Below are 19,009 nucleotides of genomic sequence, written 5' to 3'. Positions count from 1 at the left end.
CATCAATGATGTAACCCTAGTTGAGTGGATGCAAACTTTTAAATTCAAAAATATTGGGTTAGTCAACAACAAAAAAAAAGTTAATAGCAAACATAATTGTAAATGTAGATGTACAAAACCAACAGTTGCATGTTATAAATTAAGTCAAAACAAATTTTGGCTATCATATAAATAATATATTCATAGAAATAAATTTTTAAAAGCTATGCGATTTTCACATTTATCTAAGCAAGGAGATAGTATAACTTAAAAGGAAAAAAAATGATAAACTTAAAATAATTGATGATGAATTGATGATGTATTTATATTAGAATTAGAAAAAGCTTAATGGGCTAGCTAAACTATGAGGACTAGTTCAATTTCTACGTGCAAACGGAATGTTAATTGAATCATTGTTCTTTTTCTTGATCAACTATGTTCTTTTGTGAATTTGTATTTTCAGATAGGGAAAATGATCCGTACTGCAGACTTTATCTAAGCTTAGGTAGTATCACGTTAAAAAAAGTTACAAATTAAGTCTTTGAATTTGATAAACATATATAGCCCCCTGAATTTTACATAACCCCCCCCCCCCTTTGAATTTTACATAACCCGCCTTTGCTTTATCTAAGATGGGTATTGCATGTTTTACTTAACCTTTTCCCATTCAAAACTTTTAGTATTGAATCAATAAAATTTATAATAAACAACATTTAAATAAAAAGTTATATAAAATTAATTGAAAATATTTATAAAATTTTCTTAATAGTCAGATCCACTACATGAATGAGTTCACAAACACAAAATATAAGAATACACAATTTTGTGAAATAAACTTGATATATTAAAAAAGGTAATGGGGGAACCTTAGCCCCGGTACCACAACTGGATACCTATCAACTCACCCCGTATGAGCCAAATGATGCCGGTAAAATACCTTCATCCTAATCCCCACATGATCTGTGCACCCCGAAGGATCGAACCCGGGTATTTAAACTTCACATATGAGTCTAGGCTTCATTGGTAACGAGTACCTTAAAGGAATTATTTTTTGTTCCCAGCAGGTATCGAACCTGAGACCTTAAGGTTATCAAGTATTTGACTTACCACTAGGCTAATTCCTTGTTGGTAAATTAACTTTATATATTGACTTAGTATAAAACACATATTGATATAGACGTGTCTATATGTTAGTAATTAACAAACTTATATATTGAAAATAGTTGCTAGCAATTATCTATTTGGAAACAAACAAAAGGTTAACTATTTTATTCATAATATATATATTGTTATTTTATTTTATTGATATTGTAACGAAAAAGGAATGTAGTATATATTAAATGGAAAATTCATAAAGATGACACATATGAAAAATCTTATGTGGCAAAGTATAAAGATAGTTTTAAGTTGAGTTGGATGACTTTAGAAAGCTAAAATAACTACTGTTTTATCATATATATATATATAGGGGTGAGTTATTTATAGTACAAGCATTTAAAAAAGTACAAAAATTATAAGGTTCTTCTCCCTTCTTTCTTCTATCTCCGACCACCACCATGATCCTCCGGCGACGACGACCATCTCCGGCGAGACTTACACATGTGTAATTTAACTTACACATGTGTAAGTTAACTTTCTGACGAGAATCAGGTTCGTTTTCGGGTGAATACGGTACGGGCCAGAGGCCCTCATCCGTTCTAAGTTGACCGTCAAATGGACGCATATGGGAATCGTATGGATTTGATGGGCGGCGATCCAAGAGATGTGACGGTTTGCTACGATACGGGCGAATCCCTTACTGCCGGCACCGGCGCCGTGGTTGGGGTGGTCGGAGATGATGGTGGCTGGTGGTGGTTGTCTTGCGAAGGAAAAAACCTAGAAATTTTAAACCCTAAAATGCTAAAAAAGTTGTACTTACACATGTGTAAGTCTTGCTGGAGATGGTCGCCGTCGCCGGAAGATCATGGTGGTGGTCGGAGATGATCATAGTGGTGGTAGTGGTCGGAGATGGAAGGAAAAAGGAAGAAAAAGGAGGAAAAACCTTTTATTTTTTTACTTTTTTAAATGTTTGTACTATAATTATCTTTCCCCTAATATATATATATATATATATATATATATATGATCAAATGTATCATGCATTAGTGTTTATAGGTCTGTTTTGGGTTAGTAATTTATGAATTAAAATATTAAATTTTTAATATTTATTATCTAATGTATTAAATTTTTTCGTAATACAATTTTATTGGGCAATTGTGAATGTTTGACTCACCGTGATTTGTATGAGTTAAAATATTAAAATGCATGTGAGGGGATCTGTATCTAAATTTAGCAACAACAATCACATAATCCCATTTTTCGAATATACACATATACATGCTTGTTTGTTTATATCTCGAATCCAAAAGATAGCTTTCACAATATAAATTTTAATTTTCTTATTTATGGTTGAAAATGTATCAAAAATAAATCTTAACGAAAGTGCAACGGCTATGTATATTGACCAATACTACAATTGTTTTTTTTTTCTTTTGTGAAAAGATAATATAATGAAAATATGAAATCATTTTGAAAAACCAAAGGAATGAAAAAGAATAATTTCGACTTCAGAAGATGCGCATGACAACGACTTGTGTTATATGGAAATGACGCCTTTTCAGAAGAAAAAAAAAAGGAAAAATGATTTTTCCGAACTATCCACCAACTCGGATGCATAAAGTGGAAACTAACACATGTTTAACCAATTATCTTTCGTTGGAGCTAATTATGAAATATTCCTATGTAATGACTCTTGAGGGTTTAGAGCGATCGAACCGCTTTTGGAGGTTTAAGTGTCTAGGATGAGCCACTAAAGTAGACCCTTATTAACTACTATCGAATTTAATTATAAAGACAATTTTTTTATAAATCACGTTTAATTATAATGTTATAAATTTTTAAAAGTTTCGTGCCTCTAAAAAAATAGGTCGAGGGCCAGGTTGGGTTTGCCTTTCCCTAGGGCCTCCATGATCAATAGGTATATCCAGTACTACAAGAAATTCGGGTTTTTGGGACGACAAATGTCGCCCCCAAATGTCACATATGTCGTCACAAAAGACCTTTGGGGATGACTTTTGTGACGACATTTGCGACGACATGAAGCGTCACAGAATATTTTTCATTTATTGTCATGAAAAAAAATCAAAAAGAAAAGGAAAAATTATTTTGTGACGACTTTTGTGACGATGTTGTCGTCCCTGGAACTTTTCTTTGACTTTTTTAGCCAACTTGTTGAATTTTTTGTCGTTTAGTGGGCTTTTGGTGACGACTTTTGCATCGTCCCTAAAACCATCGTCCTTAAAAGCCAACTTTCTTGTAGTGATCGTATCATAGCTTACTTTTTAAGTTGAGTGGCGTTTGCTTAATTACCATAGTCACAATGTCAGTACCCAATGTTGATGGCTGAAACATCTCACATGGAGGAAAGGAGAAAACATATATGAAATGTGTGTCATGTATATTCTCAAGTCATAAAATCCAATAATGAAAATCACAATTTCATGTTACGTTGTTGTTGGGATCATATGTTGATAATTAATGTCGTTACTTGGGTATGTACGTAACAAAAAATCAACTAATTTACTCTAGTCACTAAAGAGGAAAGAAAATAATGCATATCTCCTAAAATCTCTATTTCTATATCTAAAAAAGAGCAAGAAATTAAAACCAAAAAAAAAAAGAAGCTGTTTGTATGTAGTACCAACTAACATAAATAGTTGGAGATCGACTGATGAGTGTTTGGAGACAAAAAGCAAAAATTGCACATAACACTTGTATGGTTTACGTATTCTCATCATGAACTTTTCTTAGAATGTACATTATATTTACCATACAATGGAGATAGTGGTGTGGTATTATTAATAATAATAATTATTATTGTCATCAATGTCTAATGAAATTGGAGCTAGCTAGTAATGCTTTTATTAAACCCCACCGTTGGATTCATGAGTACCATCATACTATATGTTTATTTAAAAGAATTTATGATTCTTTTTACTAAAAAAAAGAAGAAGGATTTATGATTTTATTACTATTTTTAAAATACAGTAAGATAAGGTTTGAAATATCATTTTTAATATCATGATATCAAACTCTTTCAAATGTTGTTGAAATCACTAATTTCATGGTAATTAGTAGTATTACTTTATACTAATACGACAACTGCTTTAATACAAAGAATCAACTTAATATTATAAATGTAAATTAACCTTTCTTTGAATCGTAGCAAAGATAGATAGTCTCGTCTCTATGAGAGAAATGAAATATAACAATTTTATTTGAATATAATGTACTTCTTAAAAATTGATTATTTTGTAGAAAATAAGTATTGAACTCTTAAATCCCTTTTAAGTAATTAAAACCTTGAAATAATCATATTACCTTTCTTTTTTATTTATTAATTTAACCATATTCATCTAAAAAAAGAAAAACATAGATCTTACAACCCTTAAGTAACTATATTAACAACTCTTATATCAATTAATTTATATTCACTACCGTCACCACTGCACATCATTGCCGCCATCGTCACACCTTCGTCGCTAAAATAATCACCGCCGCATCGCGCGACCATCTGTCTAGTTTTATTTGAATATTACAGAATCTACTTAAAAATTGATTATTTTGTAGAAAGTGAGTATTGAACTCTTAAATTTTGTTTTAAAAATAAAAAAGTTTTCTACTTAATCCAAAGTTTTCTAAATTTCTGTTTCATAAGCTCAAACCAATTAAATAGCTTTACATCAAAACCAAATTAATATCATTTTCATTTCTACTTAAATTCATTGAAACAAACCGAATCCAGCAACTTGGTAATTCATTATCTATATTATCACATCAACTTTAATAATTCACTACATATACATGGCTGGTTCACTATTAACGTAGTCACTTGATCGAGCTTTAGTAATCGATTACACATCTAGAATATACATATATATAAAACTATAGACTCTACTAGGCAACCTAGTTAAACACTTTAAATACCTAAATTTGTTTATATACAAAAAGTAAAAGATAAAAACAAAAATAGCCAGTCTTGAATTTAACTTAAAAAATTCTCCCACTCTAAACCAGTGTATATGCACTTTACTTTATTTTAGTGTTTTTTGCTTTTCTTTCATTTCATTTTGTTAAATCCAAATTTCCATTCACACATTTACTTCATATATTTTTTCTGCAACTAACTAAAATTTGTTTGATGGACACCACCAATAAACCAACATCTACAACATCTCGTAGCAAATTCTCAAAAACATTTCACAAAGTCATTCCTTTCAAAAAATCAACAAAATCACTTTCCAACAACAATGGCTTTTGTTTGCTTCTTCCTCATGACAACAAATTCAAAAATTCAGACACAGGAAATGAGTCTAGGAGACATTTTAACAAATTGGTCGACAATGCCGAGCTACGCAACAAAGCCGCCATGGAGGCTTTTGTTGCGAAGCTTTTTGCGACCATTTCGTCGCTAAAAGCCGCTTATGCTGAGTTACAAGTGGCTCAGTTTCCATACAATGGTGATGCGGTCCAGTGTGCGGATCAAGGGGTTGTTGATGAGCTCAAGGCAATTTCTGAGATGAAAAGGAGTTTTTTAAAGAAACAAATTGATTCTTCACCACCTCACGTGACTCTGCTACTCTCAGAAATGCAAGAGCAGCAGAGTCTCATGAAGATGTACGAAATCACAATGAATAAAATGGAAAGAGAAATTAAAACAAAAGATTACGAAGTTTTTTCTTTGAAAAAACATCTGGTGGAACTTGAATCCACCAATAAATCACTTGAGTTAAAAGTTAACTCAAGTGGTTGTTTTTCAATATTAGATAACGTGAAGTTATCTGATCTGACAGCTACAAACTTTGTAACTGTTTTACACTACACTCTTAGATCTTTACGAAACTTCGTAAAGCTCTTGGTTCGAGATATGGTAAATGCCCATTGGGATATCGATGCGGCCGTTAAGGCCATCGAACCCAATGTTGTCTTTTCAAAACAGTCTTATAAATGTTTCGCAATCGAATCATATGTAACACGAGAAATGTTTGACGGATTTAACGAAAATGATGACAATGAGGACCGTTTTCAATGGTTTAACAGGTTTAAGAAAATGAAATCGATCTCGACAATGCAAGTACTAAAAGAGAATCCGAGATCGGCGTTCGGAAAGTTCACACGCGCCAAGTACATGCGACTGGTGCATCCGAAAATGGAAGCATCTTTATATGGCAATTTGAGTCAAAGGAAGACGTTAAACACATGGCAGTTTCCGGATACAGCGTTTTTTAGCGCGTTTACGGAGATGGCAAGGCGCGTGTGGGTTTTAAGGTGTTTGGCAGGAGGATTTGAGAAGGAAGTGAGTGTGTTTCAAGTACGGAAAGGTTGTAGGTTTTCGGAGGTGTATATGGAAAGTGTGACGGATGATGGTGGTGGCGAGGATTTGCGCGTGGCGTTTACGGTGGTTCCGGGGTTTAAGATTGGGGACACGGTGGTTCAAAGTCAAGTGTATGTGTTGCCAGGACGGCGGTGATACCGGCGAAAAGGTACCGGAGGTTTTGTGAATGTATATGTTTATACGTAGTAAAATGTAGTATTATACTGTGCAATGGTAAAATGGTAATTGAATAATTGTAGAAATTAGAATTTTTTACACTGGCTACAATCCCAAAGGTGTATTTTTTATATTTAAATTAAAGTTATCTTTTTCCAAAATATGATATTTTAGTCTAGTAACTCATACACTACATAAATATTTACATGTTTTAGATAAATTTATTATGCAAGTAATTAGCGATTCATGTGCGCAATGCATAATTTCCAAACATGCATATATCAGTTTTACTAGTATTTGTGCATCATTCCTAACTAGGATGAACATGATTTCCGAAGTCCTGTATCAAGAAGTTGTACTGAATGAGAAATAGAACGGAGCAGGTATCTACATTTGTTGGTTCACGGGATTGACCGTGGTATCGTTGGTCCCACGTTCATCATATCCTTATTTCGAACGTCTTTCATACCTAACCGTTCCAGATCAGGGTGGGTTTCAAAGTTTGTGTGACACCTACCCCGACCTGGACTGGTTAGGTATGTAGATCACATTGACCACAAACCACCGAAACAATATACATTCGATGGATGGTCTTACTTGGAGTAACATCCTTATATATCATTATAAACATAGGGTAACAACATTTTGTCGTTCATATATGTTGCTATATTACTAATAAGAAATTAAACTATTTTTTTTAAAGCAATTGATCTAATCTAATTATTTCTTTTAAGAATATATGAAATTTAACGGGAAGCCTTAGGTACTTGAATGCTCCACAACAACCTTTAATTTATGAGATGATGGTGTTAGCGTCCAATATGAATACGGATGGTGTATCTCAAACAAAGTTTTTGGTATTCCAATTAAAATAGTGTGGGCCCCGTATCTGTAATAGCAAATCTGTTAGAGTAAAAGCGGACCCCTGTCATTAATAGTCTGGTCGGGTTACTAAAAATATGATCGAAATAACAGGCGCCTATGAGCTTACTAGATGTCTTAAATGATTACAGTGGATGATGATCTATATGTTGGTGGAAATTTAGTTTACTAAGTACTATAACCATTAATATTTGTAAGATGCACAACACCTTCTTATAGATGTCATTGATTATGTTAGATGCACAATACTTAAGGATTGAACTCTCGGGTTCACGCAAAGAAAAGTACAAGAGTCTTTATGAATTGAGCTAACCCCCTCATGAACGTGCCTTTTAATTTTTAAATGGAAAATAATCAATATTTTCAATGCAAAACCCATTCTAAGTTTCTTGTACACAATCTGAATTTAATAGATTTATAAGCTACTCACACTTCATGAATATGTCGATACATACATATATATTAAAGCAAGTAGACAATATATATTCTTTGAAATAACAATCCAAAGTAGATATCGTTAAGATTACGGTCATACTCATATCTAGAAATTAAAGCCATGATATATTTGGACAAAGTTGACGTTTCGTCAAATTACAAAATAAATGAAGTAAATTAGAAAGGGACACAACGACAAGGCTGAGAGACAAGAGTCGCAAAAGTCGGCGAGTGGGCCCACGCGTGAGATGTCCCACCAAAATACATGGGAAAGAATTATTCCTGGGAATTTCCTTTAAGGACATGCTTCCATAACAATCCTTCAAACATATCATTACTACCTTATTTTACTATTTATAAGCTCTTTCCTTGCACTTTTGAATCCGTGTTTTCTCATCCTTATAACATATTAAAAAAATAATAAATGGCTAACTTCTATGATGGAGATTCATTGGTAAAGGCTTATGGCTCTCAATATAGAGAAGATACAAGTCATATTCGCCTAGGAAAATATCGTGCATACATCCAAATGAGAAGACTCTTCATTCCGAGATAGCTTAAATCATTGTTGTGTCAATAACTATCTAATAATGTATATAACTATGTCAAAAACTATACATTTGGAGATTTATTTGATAGACATAGAATTTTTCAATTCTGACACAAAAAGTGAGAAGCAAAAATATTCTGATAAAGACGTTTACGACTTTTGATTTTCTGTATAGTGTTGTAGGCTTGTAGCTATAGAATTAATTCGGGTTACAGCAAAATGAAGCTAAGACAACACTCAAAATGTGTTGGATTAAGCCTAATTAAACTGTTGCATTAGGCTCAATGCTAACAAGCTATCAAGTGTGGCGCTTGGCAAATGTCGCATTTACACTAGATCACCTTAGAGATTGTTCATTTTATCCTAACTTTTGTGAGGTGCTATAAAATGGTGCTAAATCAGGTGTACATAAATAAAAAAAAATTAGGTGTACATATGGCATGTAATATCATATATATATAGCAACTTTACATGTGTCCTATATACCTCCAAATATCAATGCTAGTGTTTAAAATAAATGAAATTGTGACCTAAGAGCCTTGGTCCTATTGCTATTTTATGGGGGCCTACCAACCAATAGGACCTGGGTTTTGATCTGCTTGTTAATTAGACAACTTGTATGGGTAATTGCTTCTTAAGAAAAAAATTGAAATTGTGGTGAACAAACAATGATAATTGTTCAATTAGTTAGTTAATGGGCTCGAAATATTGTCATAAACTTGTATGAAGAGACTTAAAAGTAGTACACTAGCTATTCACTTGAGCCAACCGCTCTTTAAAATGTATAACCGCTCTTTAAAATGTAAAACTTCTTACGTCTATCTCTTTGAATGACAAAAATGATCCACAGAACTGAAGAACTAATCTCATCTCATCGACTAGCTAGATTCAACTCACTAACGCAACCGTCATAGGCAGGCTCATCCGTGATTACCAGGCACGAATTGGGCCGGGCTAGCTTAATCCATTCTTTTGGGTCTCCCTCAATTAATATTAAAATAGTAACTTTTGTATATATGTGTAATGTACTAATGTGTCTCAAATTGTAAACCTTGGTCATATAAGTTTTGACTTTCACCTTCATGAATATTTTGAAGAATATCTTCCATCTTTAGCAGAGAAGTTAATGATGGCCCATTAATCCCCACTAGTGGTTTAGGTTCTGTCAATAAAGCAATATGTAGTTGATAAAAGTGACAACTTTATTCATTTCTTTGCCTATATATGACCCAACATCCAAATCGAAAAGGCTGAAAACTATGTTCATATTGCATTCGTTACTACTATGTACTATCATATCGCACTAAGTTAAGTGATTAATTAATCAAAATTGACAGATTGTACACGTCGAATAAATGTACACATCTTCAACATATCTATGAATGTACTAAAACTTAAATTTGATTTTAGGTAATCACCTGCAATAAACTAAAAATTTCTAATTATGGGTGCATAAGGTCTTACTTGAAATCGATCACTTTTTAAGTATCACATTTCTACCTGCTTCAATTATATTTATAGCTAGCAGACTCGTGAGGCTAGTTAATTAATAATTATTTAAAAAGAGAAACAGAGAAAGGTACTGGCTATTGATGTTTTGATCCACATGAACATATATGTAGTCATTTTCCATATTGATTGGCACATGAACCTTTTTAAGGAGTCTTACTAGACATACTTAGCTTTCAAGTAACTTGCTTTTTCGATCTTCTCAATTTACATTAATATAAGTTACGAAATTAATATGTTTAGATAGATATTGGAAATATCCTCTATACCTTAATATCCCCCATATACCGTCCGTCGAGCCGGTCGAGGTATTAAAACCTAAAACTCGTAAAAAACATCATTGGTTAGTTACATTTATTTATGAGTTATGAAATTTAAAGAGAAGATATTTATTCATATAACATGAATATATGTTTTAATGCTTATATGGAGACTTTTCATATATTAATATGTTTACATTGGTCCATAAGTCCATGTAAGCTATACTCATGTAAGTGTATGTTTATGTAGGCAATTTATATTTAGGGATGTCTCCGTGTAAGCTATTTTCTTGTCGAGATTTGCCATGACACATATGCCATGTCATCTTACTTGTACACATGCGCGTCCATGTAAGCATTAACACATACCAGTATTAATGGATGATACCATTAAAATATTACCATAACGGTTCTACATTGGATCTTAGAGTCCTTTTTGAACATTTGTAAATTCGAAGTTAACTTTAAATATCAAAAATTGCTTCAAGTTATTTTTACGGCAATTTTCTCTGGAAGTAATAAAAGTAACATGGGCCTTTAAAGAAAAGTAGTAAATATGGGCCTTCTGATAAAAGTTGTGATTTAACACAGTAAAGATTGAAAACTGCGACGCTTCCATCGTCTTTATTAATTTTTCCACGCTGCGAACTATTTTAGATTTATTAGCATTGAACTAAATGTTTTCTTTTTTCATATTCTTTTTAGATCTCTAATCATCATTTTTCACTGATAAGACTACTTATGAGCTCCATTAAGTTCTATAAGAGCATTCTACATTTTTTTTTATGTCATATCAGCATTATTTTCTGAGCACTATCCTCACTTTCTCATATTCTCCTTAATCCAAAACCTTCGAAATGGGATCTCGTAAGAAAAAAAAAAAAAAAAAAAAAATAGATTTGGTATTTGTCTTGTAAATGTATTGAAATGGCGATCTCATAAGATATAACGTGTTTCTTTTTAACCCTCGATACAATTTCAACATTTGTTTTCAAAGTGACACCCGCATCTACACATTTCTCTCTTTTATGATTCCATCATGTTTCATAGACATTTATTGCTTTTGTGAATTATTGATTTTGACTTCTTTGTGGCTGATACTTGGCATGCATCAAATACCATCCAAAGTTAACTATACCATATTAAATACGGCCTTCAATATAGCAAATAGCACCAGCAAACCCATAACATTCAACTTCAAAGCAATAATCAATAAAAAGAGAAGCGAATATGAGGTGAAACGACCCACAACAACACGAAATGATCGCCAGAAAACCGAAAACCTTATTCCATTGTTTTACCGGAAAACTGATGAGCTTATACATCGTTGTACCCACTTTCCAGTTTTGACAAATTTACCTTGTTATTGAAATTGTTTTAACCTTGTAGATACTCGATACCCAAGTCATATGGTTACTCTATACTAATATTCATTTGACTAAAAACAATGTAGTAATAAACAAATGTTAACCCAGAGCAAAATTTCATCAATCGCAATTCAAAATGAATGTATATATGTTAGTATTCGTTAGAAAAATATCATTATTATTCTTATTATCTCCGAATGGCAAATCTAAGCTTAGCGACATTGCCTTTTTGTATACCTAACTTCAATTCTTGAAAAAAAAAATACTGAATATGTCTCTTTGTAAGAAGATTACGCTTTGCAGGGCCGTCTCATGATTTTTAAAGGCCATATTCTATACTAAATTAAATAGGCTCCATATTTTAACAATCTCTAAAACGTAAATCATATATGTTCATAATATTTGTTTTTAATTAGAGTGATAAACTAAATTTGAAGTACGGATAATAATGATTAATAAACAAATAAAATTAATAATAAACACTCTTGACAGATTATTATGGAAAAAAAGGACTCTGTAGTTAGAAAAGACACACTATTTATGCTAGGTTTCAAACATATGTGTTTAAGAATTAGAAAAAAAAAAATTAAACAATAAGGTAAATATAACATTTTGTAATATCATTTTCTATTTATTCATATATATGGTTGAAACAACAAAATTTTGGGCCCCTATAAAACATTAGGCCCTTCTCGTTTACACAGGTTGTACATGCTCAAATCCGGCCCTGACGCTTTGTGTACCTTTTTTCTTTAAGAGTTACTAGCATGGCACCCGCGCTATACGGCGGTTTTCGGGGCGGCGACGGTGTGGTGGGAGACAACTTTTGGTGGTAAAGGTGACGTCAAGTGGTGTAAATAATTGATATAAAAAGTTAATTGAGATATTTTAAAAAAGTAACAACTAATAATGTGATATATCATTAATGCGTAATTTTTATTGGGATATGAGAGATTTAGATTATTGGAGTAAGGAGATGACCAAGGGTAAAAAAGTAATATTGCATGTCTCAAATTATGTAAACTTTCAACAAGGGTGGATAATTTTTAATAAAAAGTATAGAATATAGAAATATAGATTAGGAGAGCCTTAACTCCAGCTGAGAGATGAGACACTCTTATTCTCCTCCGTTAGAACCGTAGTATTTTACTAACATCTTGATTCGAACCTAAGATCTGTCCCTATATATCGGCCTATCTATTGTGGTTGGTGCAAAATACATTAATTAATGAATACTACCTCACAATGAATGTCAACTAGTTATTAACTAATGAATATTACTTCATTGAATGTCAACTAATAATAGGAAAAAAAAATAAAAAAAATAGAGAGGAGCCTTTAAACGTTCCAATTTCTTCCATTGTGATGATATACCAATAGTAACAATATCAAATACTAATAATGTACTCCGTAGCAATTATCAGAAAATAATTCATATTTTGTAACATATGAAATACAACATGTTACTAGGGATTGGCTAGACATGGTTAACCATTGCCATCATCCTTACTTTATCTATCAACCGTAGTATTTTACTAACATCTTGATTCGAACCTAAGATCTGTCCCTATATATCGGCCTATCTATTGTGGTTGGTGCAAAATACATTAATTAATGAATACTACCTCACAATGAATGTCAACTAGTTATTAACTAATGAATATTACTTCATTGAATGTCAACTAATAATAGGAAAAAAAAAATAAAAAAAATCGAGAGGAGCCTTTAAACGTTCCAATTTCTTCCATTGTGATGATATACCAATAGTAACAATATCAAATACTAATAATGTACTCCGTAGCAATTATCAGAAAATAATTCATATTTTGTAACATATGAAATACAACATGTTACTAGGGATTGGCTAGACATGGTTAACCATTGCCATCATCCTTACTTTATCTATCTAAGTGTTAAAACAAGTTATATATTAAACATTTGAATTTAATAAACATACATAACCCCATTTGAAATAAACATACTTTACCTAAGATATAAAGCTTTTTTTTTTTTTTTTGGTATAAACCTAGAAAATGTTTGTTCCCACGTACACCCAATTTGGAACAAGCTTCCACCCCCCATTTCTATTTTTGTATGAAACAACTAACCTTAACTTGCGATGTCTAATTAAAAAAAAACTATATTTTGGACACATTTTGGTTCGTTACAAGGGCTACAAACCCGAAATTTCATTGGGGATGACCCAAAACATATATCATCGACCCGATCAAAGCCCCAGACCCAATGGACCAATTGCCCGATTCGAAGAAATACAGCAAAAGGTCCTGGTCAGAATTTAAACCCCCGACCTCAAGAGTAAAAACCTGGATGTCTTGCCACTTCATCCGTTGGTCATTGACAATCATGTACTAGTATTTATTAGTAGGAAATAAAATTCACCAAAAGCATGACCACCACCATATGCCATTACCCCATGAGAGGAAAAGAGAGTGTGAATGTCGTATAAAAATTAAAAAGAGCACAATAATGGATGATAGATAGAAGAGGATCTTGGGTTGGCAATTAATTTATATCTCGATCTGATAGCTTGATTTAACAACAAATTAAATGAGAATAAGGAACTTTGTTAAGGAAAGCATATGTTAAAAGGCTGGCACACAACACAATCAAAAGATGGAATTCTATACTCCTCCATTACTAGTGAGTAGTGATACCATTTTTCTTCACCATCTTTCCTATTCCTAGCATTGAATATATCCTTCACCTGTCACCTAAACTCAATTAATAGAAATTTATTGGTTACCAGAGCTAGGGTCGGTTGCTTTCTTTCTTAACTTTTTTTTTTCAACATATGATATAGAAGTATATATATACACACTTATATAGTACTCCTAGTAGTATTCAAAATTAATTCTCACTCGTCTAAAATATCAAAACTTACATGGCAAGTGCATCAACAACCAAACTAACTCTCATGATGATACTTGTACTACTAGTATCTAGTCTTTGCTTGTTTTCTCCAACTCCCATATTTGCTGCTAACACTAACAGTGCTAGTGTTAGTAATACTGGTGGTGGTGGTGGCGGCGTCGGTACATTTACAGATTTGAAAGTTCCAGGGTCCGAATTTGTAAATTCCGTCACGTCTACAATTCAAATAGTCCGAGACGTGATCTCAGTTGTCTCCAAATTTAGTGGTGGTGATTTCCGAGTTTCTAATGCCATTGCTGATTGTGTTGATCTTTTGGACTTCTCTGCTGATGAACTCACTTGGACTCTCTCTGCTTCTCAGAACCCTTCTGGTATATATATTCTAACTCTATGCTCATACATTTATATACTTTTAACAAAGCATATCTATATATTTGTTTTCAATTAACTTAATTTAGTAGTAGATAGATTTTGTGGCAAATTTTTAATGCACCGACAAATAATTAGTGGACGACAAGCATAATTAACTTGTCCTGTATGTTACCGTCAATGTCAACAATACTCAATCCGGTCATAAGTCTGTCTGTACGTTATTAACACGACAAACTAACTAATAGATTTATTCATTTATTTATTAAAGGCAAAACTGGTAAGTATAATAGCACCGGTAACAATGGGGCTGATATGAGAACATGGCTTGGAGGAGCACTTGGCAATCAAGACACCTGCATGGATGGATTTGAGGGTACTAACAGTTTTGTAAAGACTCTAGTTGGCACCAGTATTGGCCAGGTTACGTCGCTAGTTCGCGATATATTAGGGATGGTCAACGGACCGGATACAAATGATTATCAAGATAATTATGTAAAAAGGAGAAAGACAAGGAATGTGTATTTTCCTGGATGGGTCAAAGAAAAAGATCGGAAGCTACTTCAAGTTAATGGCATTGTAGCTGATGCGGTGGTGGCAGCGGATGGTAGTGGTAATTTTACACGGATCGTGGATGCGGTTGATCAAGTCCCGGATCACAATACCCGTCGTTACGTGATATATGTTAAGACGGGTGTGTATCGGGAGTATGTGGAGATCGGTAAGAAGAAAACGAATATTATGATGATTGGTGATGGCATAGACCGTACGGTTATTACTGGTAACCATAATTTCGTTGATGGATGGACTACTTATCGTTCCGCAACATTTGGTATGTTTGTTTTTTAATTTTTACAATAAATGATTATTTATTAACTGTCAGTGATCCAATTTGCTGTTAAATAAAAATATATATATATATATGATAATGATAATTGATGTATGTACGTGCAGCTGTGAAGGGTCAAGGGTTCATAGCGCGGGATATAAGATTTGAGAACACGGCAGGTCCTGAGAAGCACCAAGCAGTTGCATTTCGATCAGATTCAGATCTTTCCGTTGTTTTTCGTTGTGCAATTACAGGGTACCAAGACACACTATATGCCCACTCGATGCGCCAGTTCTATAGAGAATGTTTAATCACAGGGACAGTTGATTTCATATTTGGAGATGGAGCAGTGGTGTTTCAAAATTGTCAAATCCTAGCCAGGAAAGGCCTGCCTAACCAAAAAAACACGATTACTGCGCAGGGCCGGAAAGAACCAACTCAGCCTTCAGGATTTTCTATCCAGTTTTCCAACATATCTGTAGAGCCTGAATTGTTAGCTCAGTTCAATAATAGTAATAGCAATACTAATAATAGTAGTACTAATATACCCGGTACATACCTTGGACGTCCGTGGAAGCAATATTCACGAACCGTTGTCATGCAATCTTACATCAGTGCTCTCATTCGGCCACAAGGCTGGCTCGAATGGAACGGTGACTTTGCACTCGATACTCTATACTATGCCGAGTACATGAACTATGGTCCTGGAGCCGCGTTAGGAGATCGCGTCAGGTGGCCGGGTCTTCATGCAATTAATGACTCTAGTCAAGCCAAGAACTTCACGGTTGCACAATTCTTGTTAGGCAACTCTTGGTTACCATCTACTGGAGTCAAATATACAGCTGGATTGATGGTTTAGATATTAAGCCAGTCCCATAAATTTTACTGTATTTACTTAAAATATATACATATATTTTTTAACCAGTCCCATATCCGGGATTAAATATTGTTGTTGTCCCCATACCCCGTTATTAGATAATGTTGTTGTTGTCATCGTCTTAAGTAATTAAACAAGGGTATGCAATTGATTAACTTTACTAGCTTGTTCATTTTAGCATATAGATCGATTATATATATAAGCTTGTTTCCCATAATGTAACTAAAATAATTCTACTCTGGAACTTGTTTCTCATACGTTTTTTTTAACACATGTTGGTTTTTTAACAAAAAATATAATGTACATTGCTATTGTCACCACTAAAGTTAAAATAAAATCGCTCAAATAATAAAATCGTTTCAATTAATGTTTGTGGGGTCTCGATTTAAGGGTGGCAATACAAACAAGATAATGAAGAAAGAATATGTTGGGAGTGTACATACAAATATTATATATTTCGATCGGCGGATATGTGAATTTAATTAGATACATATGAAATCAGAAAACAAGGGATAGTGTACTACGTGAGGTTTCATGAAAACGACCAAAGCAAGTTGACAGATCTAAGATACGATGACTCCTTTTAATTTTGTCGACTTTTAACGCGGTGTTGCCTAAATCAATAGCCCCACCCACGTGATACGTCTATCCAAACTCATCTTTTGTGATTAAAGTGGAAAGATAATATAATATATGGAAAATAACATAAATCGGATTAATTTAATTAGTACGTTTATAAATATACTAATATGATTATATCCGCACGTTGCAAAGTATACTTTTTTTCAGAAAAACAACCATTGAATATGATGGTAGTGGTGGTGTAACAGTTTTGTTAGAAGATGATTATTAGAGGGGTGGTATCTTTCTTGAATGGTTCAGCATCAGTCTTTTATATTATAGGTCTTAAGTTTGAAATATTAGAAATATATTTTATATTTTAAAGTATTGAGGGTGAGGGGCTCTCTCGTACGGACCAAATTAAGACAACGTAAACTAGATCCCTTGTTGCGAGCAAATAATCCACATATATTTGAGATCCCCCCCCCCCCCCCCCCCCCCCCCACCAAACAAAATCCAAATGGTCATGTCCCTTTTTCTCTCTCCACTTATCACCATCGAGCTATATACCCTCCCACCAACCCGCTAGCATCAGCGGTGGTGTAGCCGACTTACGATGTACCCATTCGAGTTACTATACGAAGCACGTCTAAAACGAACCGCCTTCACGAAGGTGCTTAACTCGGAATAATTAAAGGATTAATATAAATCTTTTCTAAATAATAAATACAATCCTTGCCTAATTCGATCTCTCTAAAGGATTAACTCCCAAAAAGGAAACTAGATCGAATAAAGATGGCAAGTAGAGTTTGTATCAAAGAAGGACTAGGGAAAACCCTAGCTAACCTTCTCTTCCAAGGAAATTCCTCCTATAAAAGGAAGAGGACTCCTTCACATTATACATCATATACATTCGGAACATCATCGGATAAACCCCAAACACATACGATTAAGGATCGAACCAAAACCCTAAATAAACCCTTAAGTCGAATACAATTCGACTACCACCTTCATCCACCTTCGTTAGCGTAAAGGAACATCGTTCCTACCTTCGGGAAATCGCCAACAAATACCAAAAACCCTTTAGGGTTTTACCTTCGAATTAAAAAGCCTCCCGACACGATTTGGTACACAATCATTTGGCGCCATCCTTGGGACATATCAATAAGAAAAAACCCACCGGTAAACCACTACATTGATTCACCAAATACCATGTCGAATCCCAGTCAAAGCAATATGGGAATTCACCGCACGAACGCTAAAACCCTGAACCCGTGGTTCATCAGGAAATCACTTTTGGGACAAATCCACCAGTTTCTCTGTAGGAATTGTCGTCCCCTATGTTTATTACTCCTATGAACAGAATTCAGCAGAGGTCTGAGGAAGGTTACGGGCCAAGTCATGATCCAGAGAGAGTTGACAAGGGCAAGGCTTCCCTTGTGAAAAAAGGCAAGAAACAGAAGGCCTTATCTAGACGATTGCAAGCAATCGATGAAGGACAGCTTTTGGAAGACCCGGGGCTGTTGAAGGAAGCCCTTAAATACCTTAACAAACGGAAAGCAATCCAGACGAAGACCTCACTCTCTTCTATAAAGAGGCTTACTTCGGAGAGCAAGCGATATTCCCCTCAGATGCCAGAATATCTTTCAAGGGCACAAGGTAGAGCTTCGACTAACTCATATGAAGGGGTCACGGATGGTTGGTCACGCTTCAATAGCCATTAGACACCTTGGGGACCACCGATGCCCTTCGGATACGGCCCCATGCCATCTACGTGGTATCCAGGACCTCCGTATGGCGTCACCAAAGGATACTCCACCTATGTGTTGAGTAATACCGTTCCACACATACCGCAACCCCCATGGTATCCTTACCATGAAAAAAGTATGTGGGCAAGTGCCACACCATTG

At 34.0% G+C, this 19,009-nt stretch overlaps 2 protein-coding genes across 2 annotated transcripts; both read left to right on the top strand.

The window, feature by feature from the left end:
- Positions 1-5,111: 5,111 nt before the first annotated feature.
- LOC122596895 (protein GRAVITROPIC IN THE LIGHT 1-like) lies at positions 5,112-6,734 on the top strand. The gene has a single exon (XM_043769538.1). It carries the CDS (start codon positions 5,219-5,221, stop codon positions 6,545-6,547), a length of 1,329 nt encoding a protein of 442 aa, XP_043625473.1. The 5' UTR covers positions 5,112-5,218; the 3' UTR covers positions 6,548-6,734.
- Positions 6,735-14,406: 7,672 nt separating this feature from the next.
- LOC122595604 (pectinesterase/pectinesterase inhibitor PPE8B-like) lies at positions 14,407-16,693 on the top strand. Its single transcript, XM_043768001.1, has 3 exons — positions 14,407-14,834; positions 15,104-15,664; positions 15,787-16,693. Exons 1-3 carry the CDS (start codon positions 14,474-14,476, stop codon positions 16,518-16,520), a joined length of 1,656 nt encoding a protein of 551 aa, XP_043623936.1. The 5' UTR covers positions 14,407-14,473; the 3' UTR covers positions 16,521-16,693.
- Positions 16,694-19,009: the final 2,316 nt, after the last annotated feature.

This window comes from Erigeron canadensis, chromosome 4 (genome assembly GCF_010389155.1).
Source record: "Erigeron canadensis isolate Cc75 chromosome 4, C_canadensis_v1, whole genome shotgun sequence".
Taxonomy (NCBI): domain Eukaryota; kingdom Viridiplantae; phylum Streptophyta; class Magnoliopsida; order Asterales; family Asteraceae; genus Erigeron; species Erigeron canadensis.
This window is presented reverse-complemented; position numbering and strand designations above follow the sequence as displayed.

What these genes read in the sequence shown, in the direction of transcription:
- LOC122596895 (XM_043769538.1), top strand. Translation starts at nt 5,219, where the DNA reads ATGGACACCACCAATAAACCAACATCTACAACATCTCGTAGCAAATTC.
- LOC122595604 (XM_043768001.1), top strand. Translation starts at nt 14,474, where the DNA reads ATGGCAAGTGCATCAACAACCAAACTAACTCTCATGATGATACTTGTA. An exon ending in TGCTTCTCAGAACCCTTCTG is followed by an intron (nt 14,835 to 15,103) that starts GTATATATATTC and finishes TATTTATTAAAG; the next exon opens with GCAAAACTGGTAAGTATAAT. An exon ending in TTATCGTTCCGCAACATTTG is followed by an intron (nt 15,665 to 15,786) that starts GTATGTTTGTTT and finishes ATGTACGTGCAG; the next exon opens with CTGTGAAGGGTCAAGGGTTC.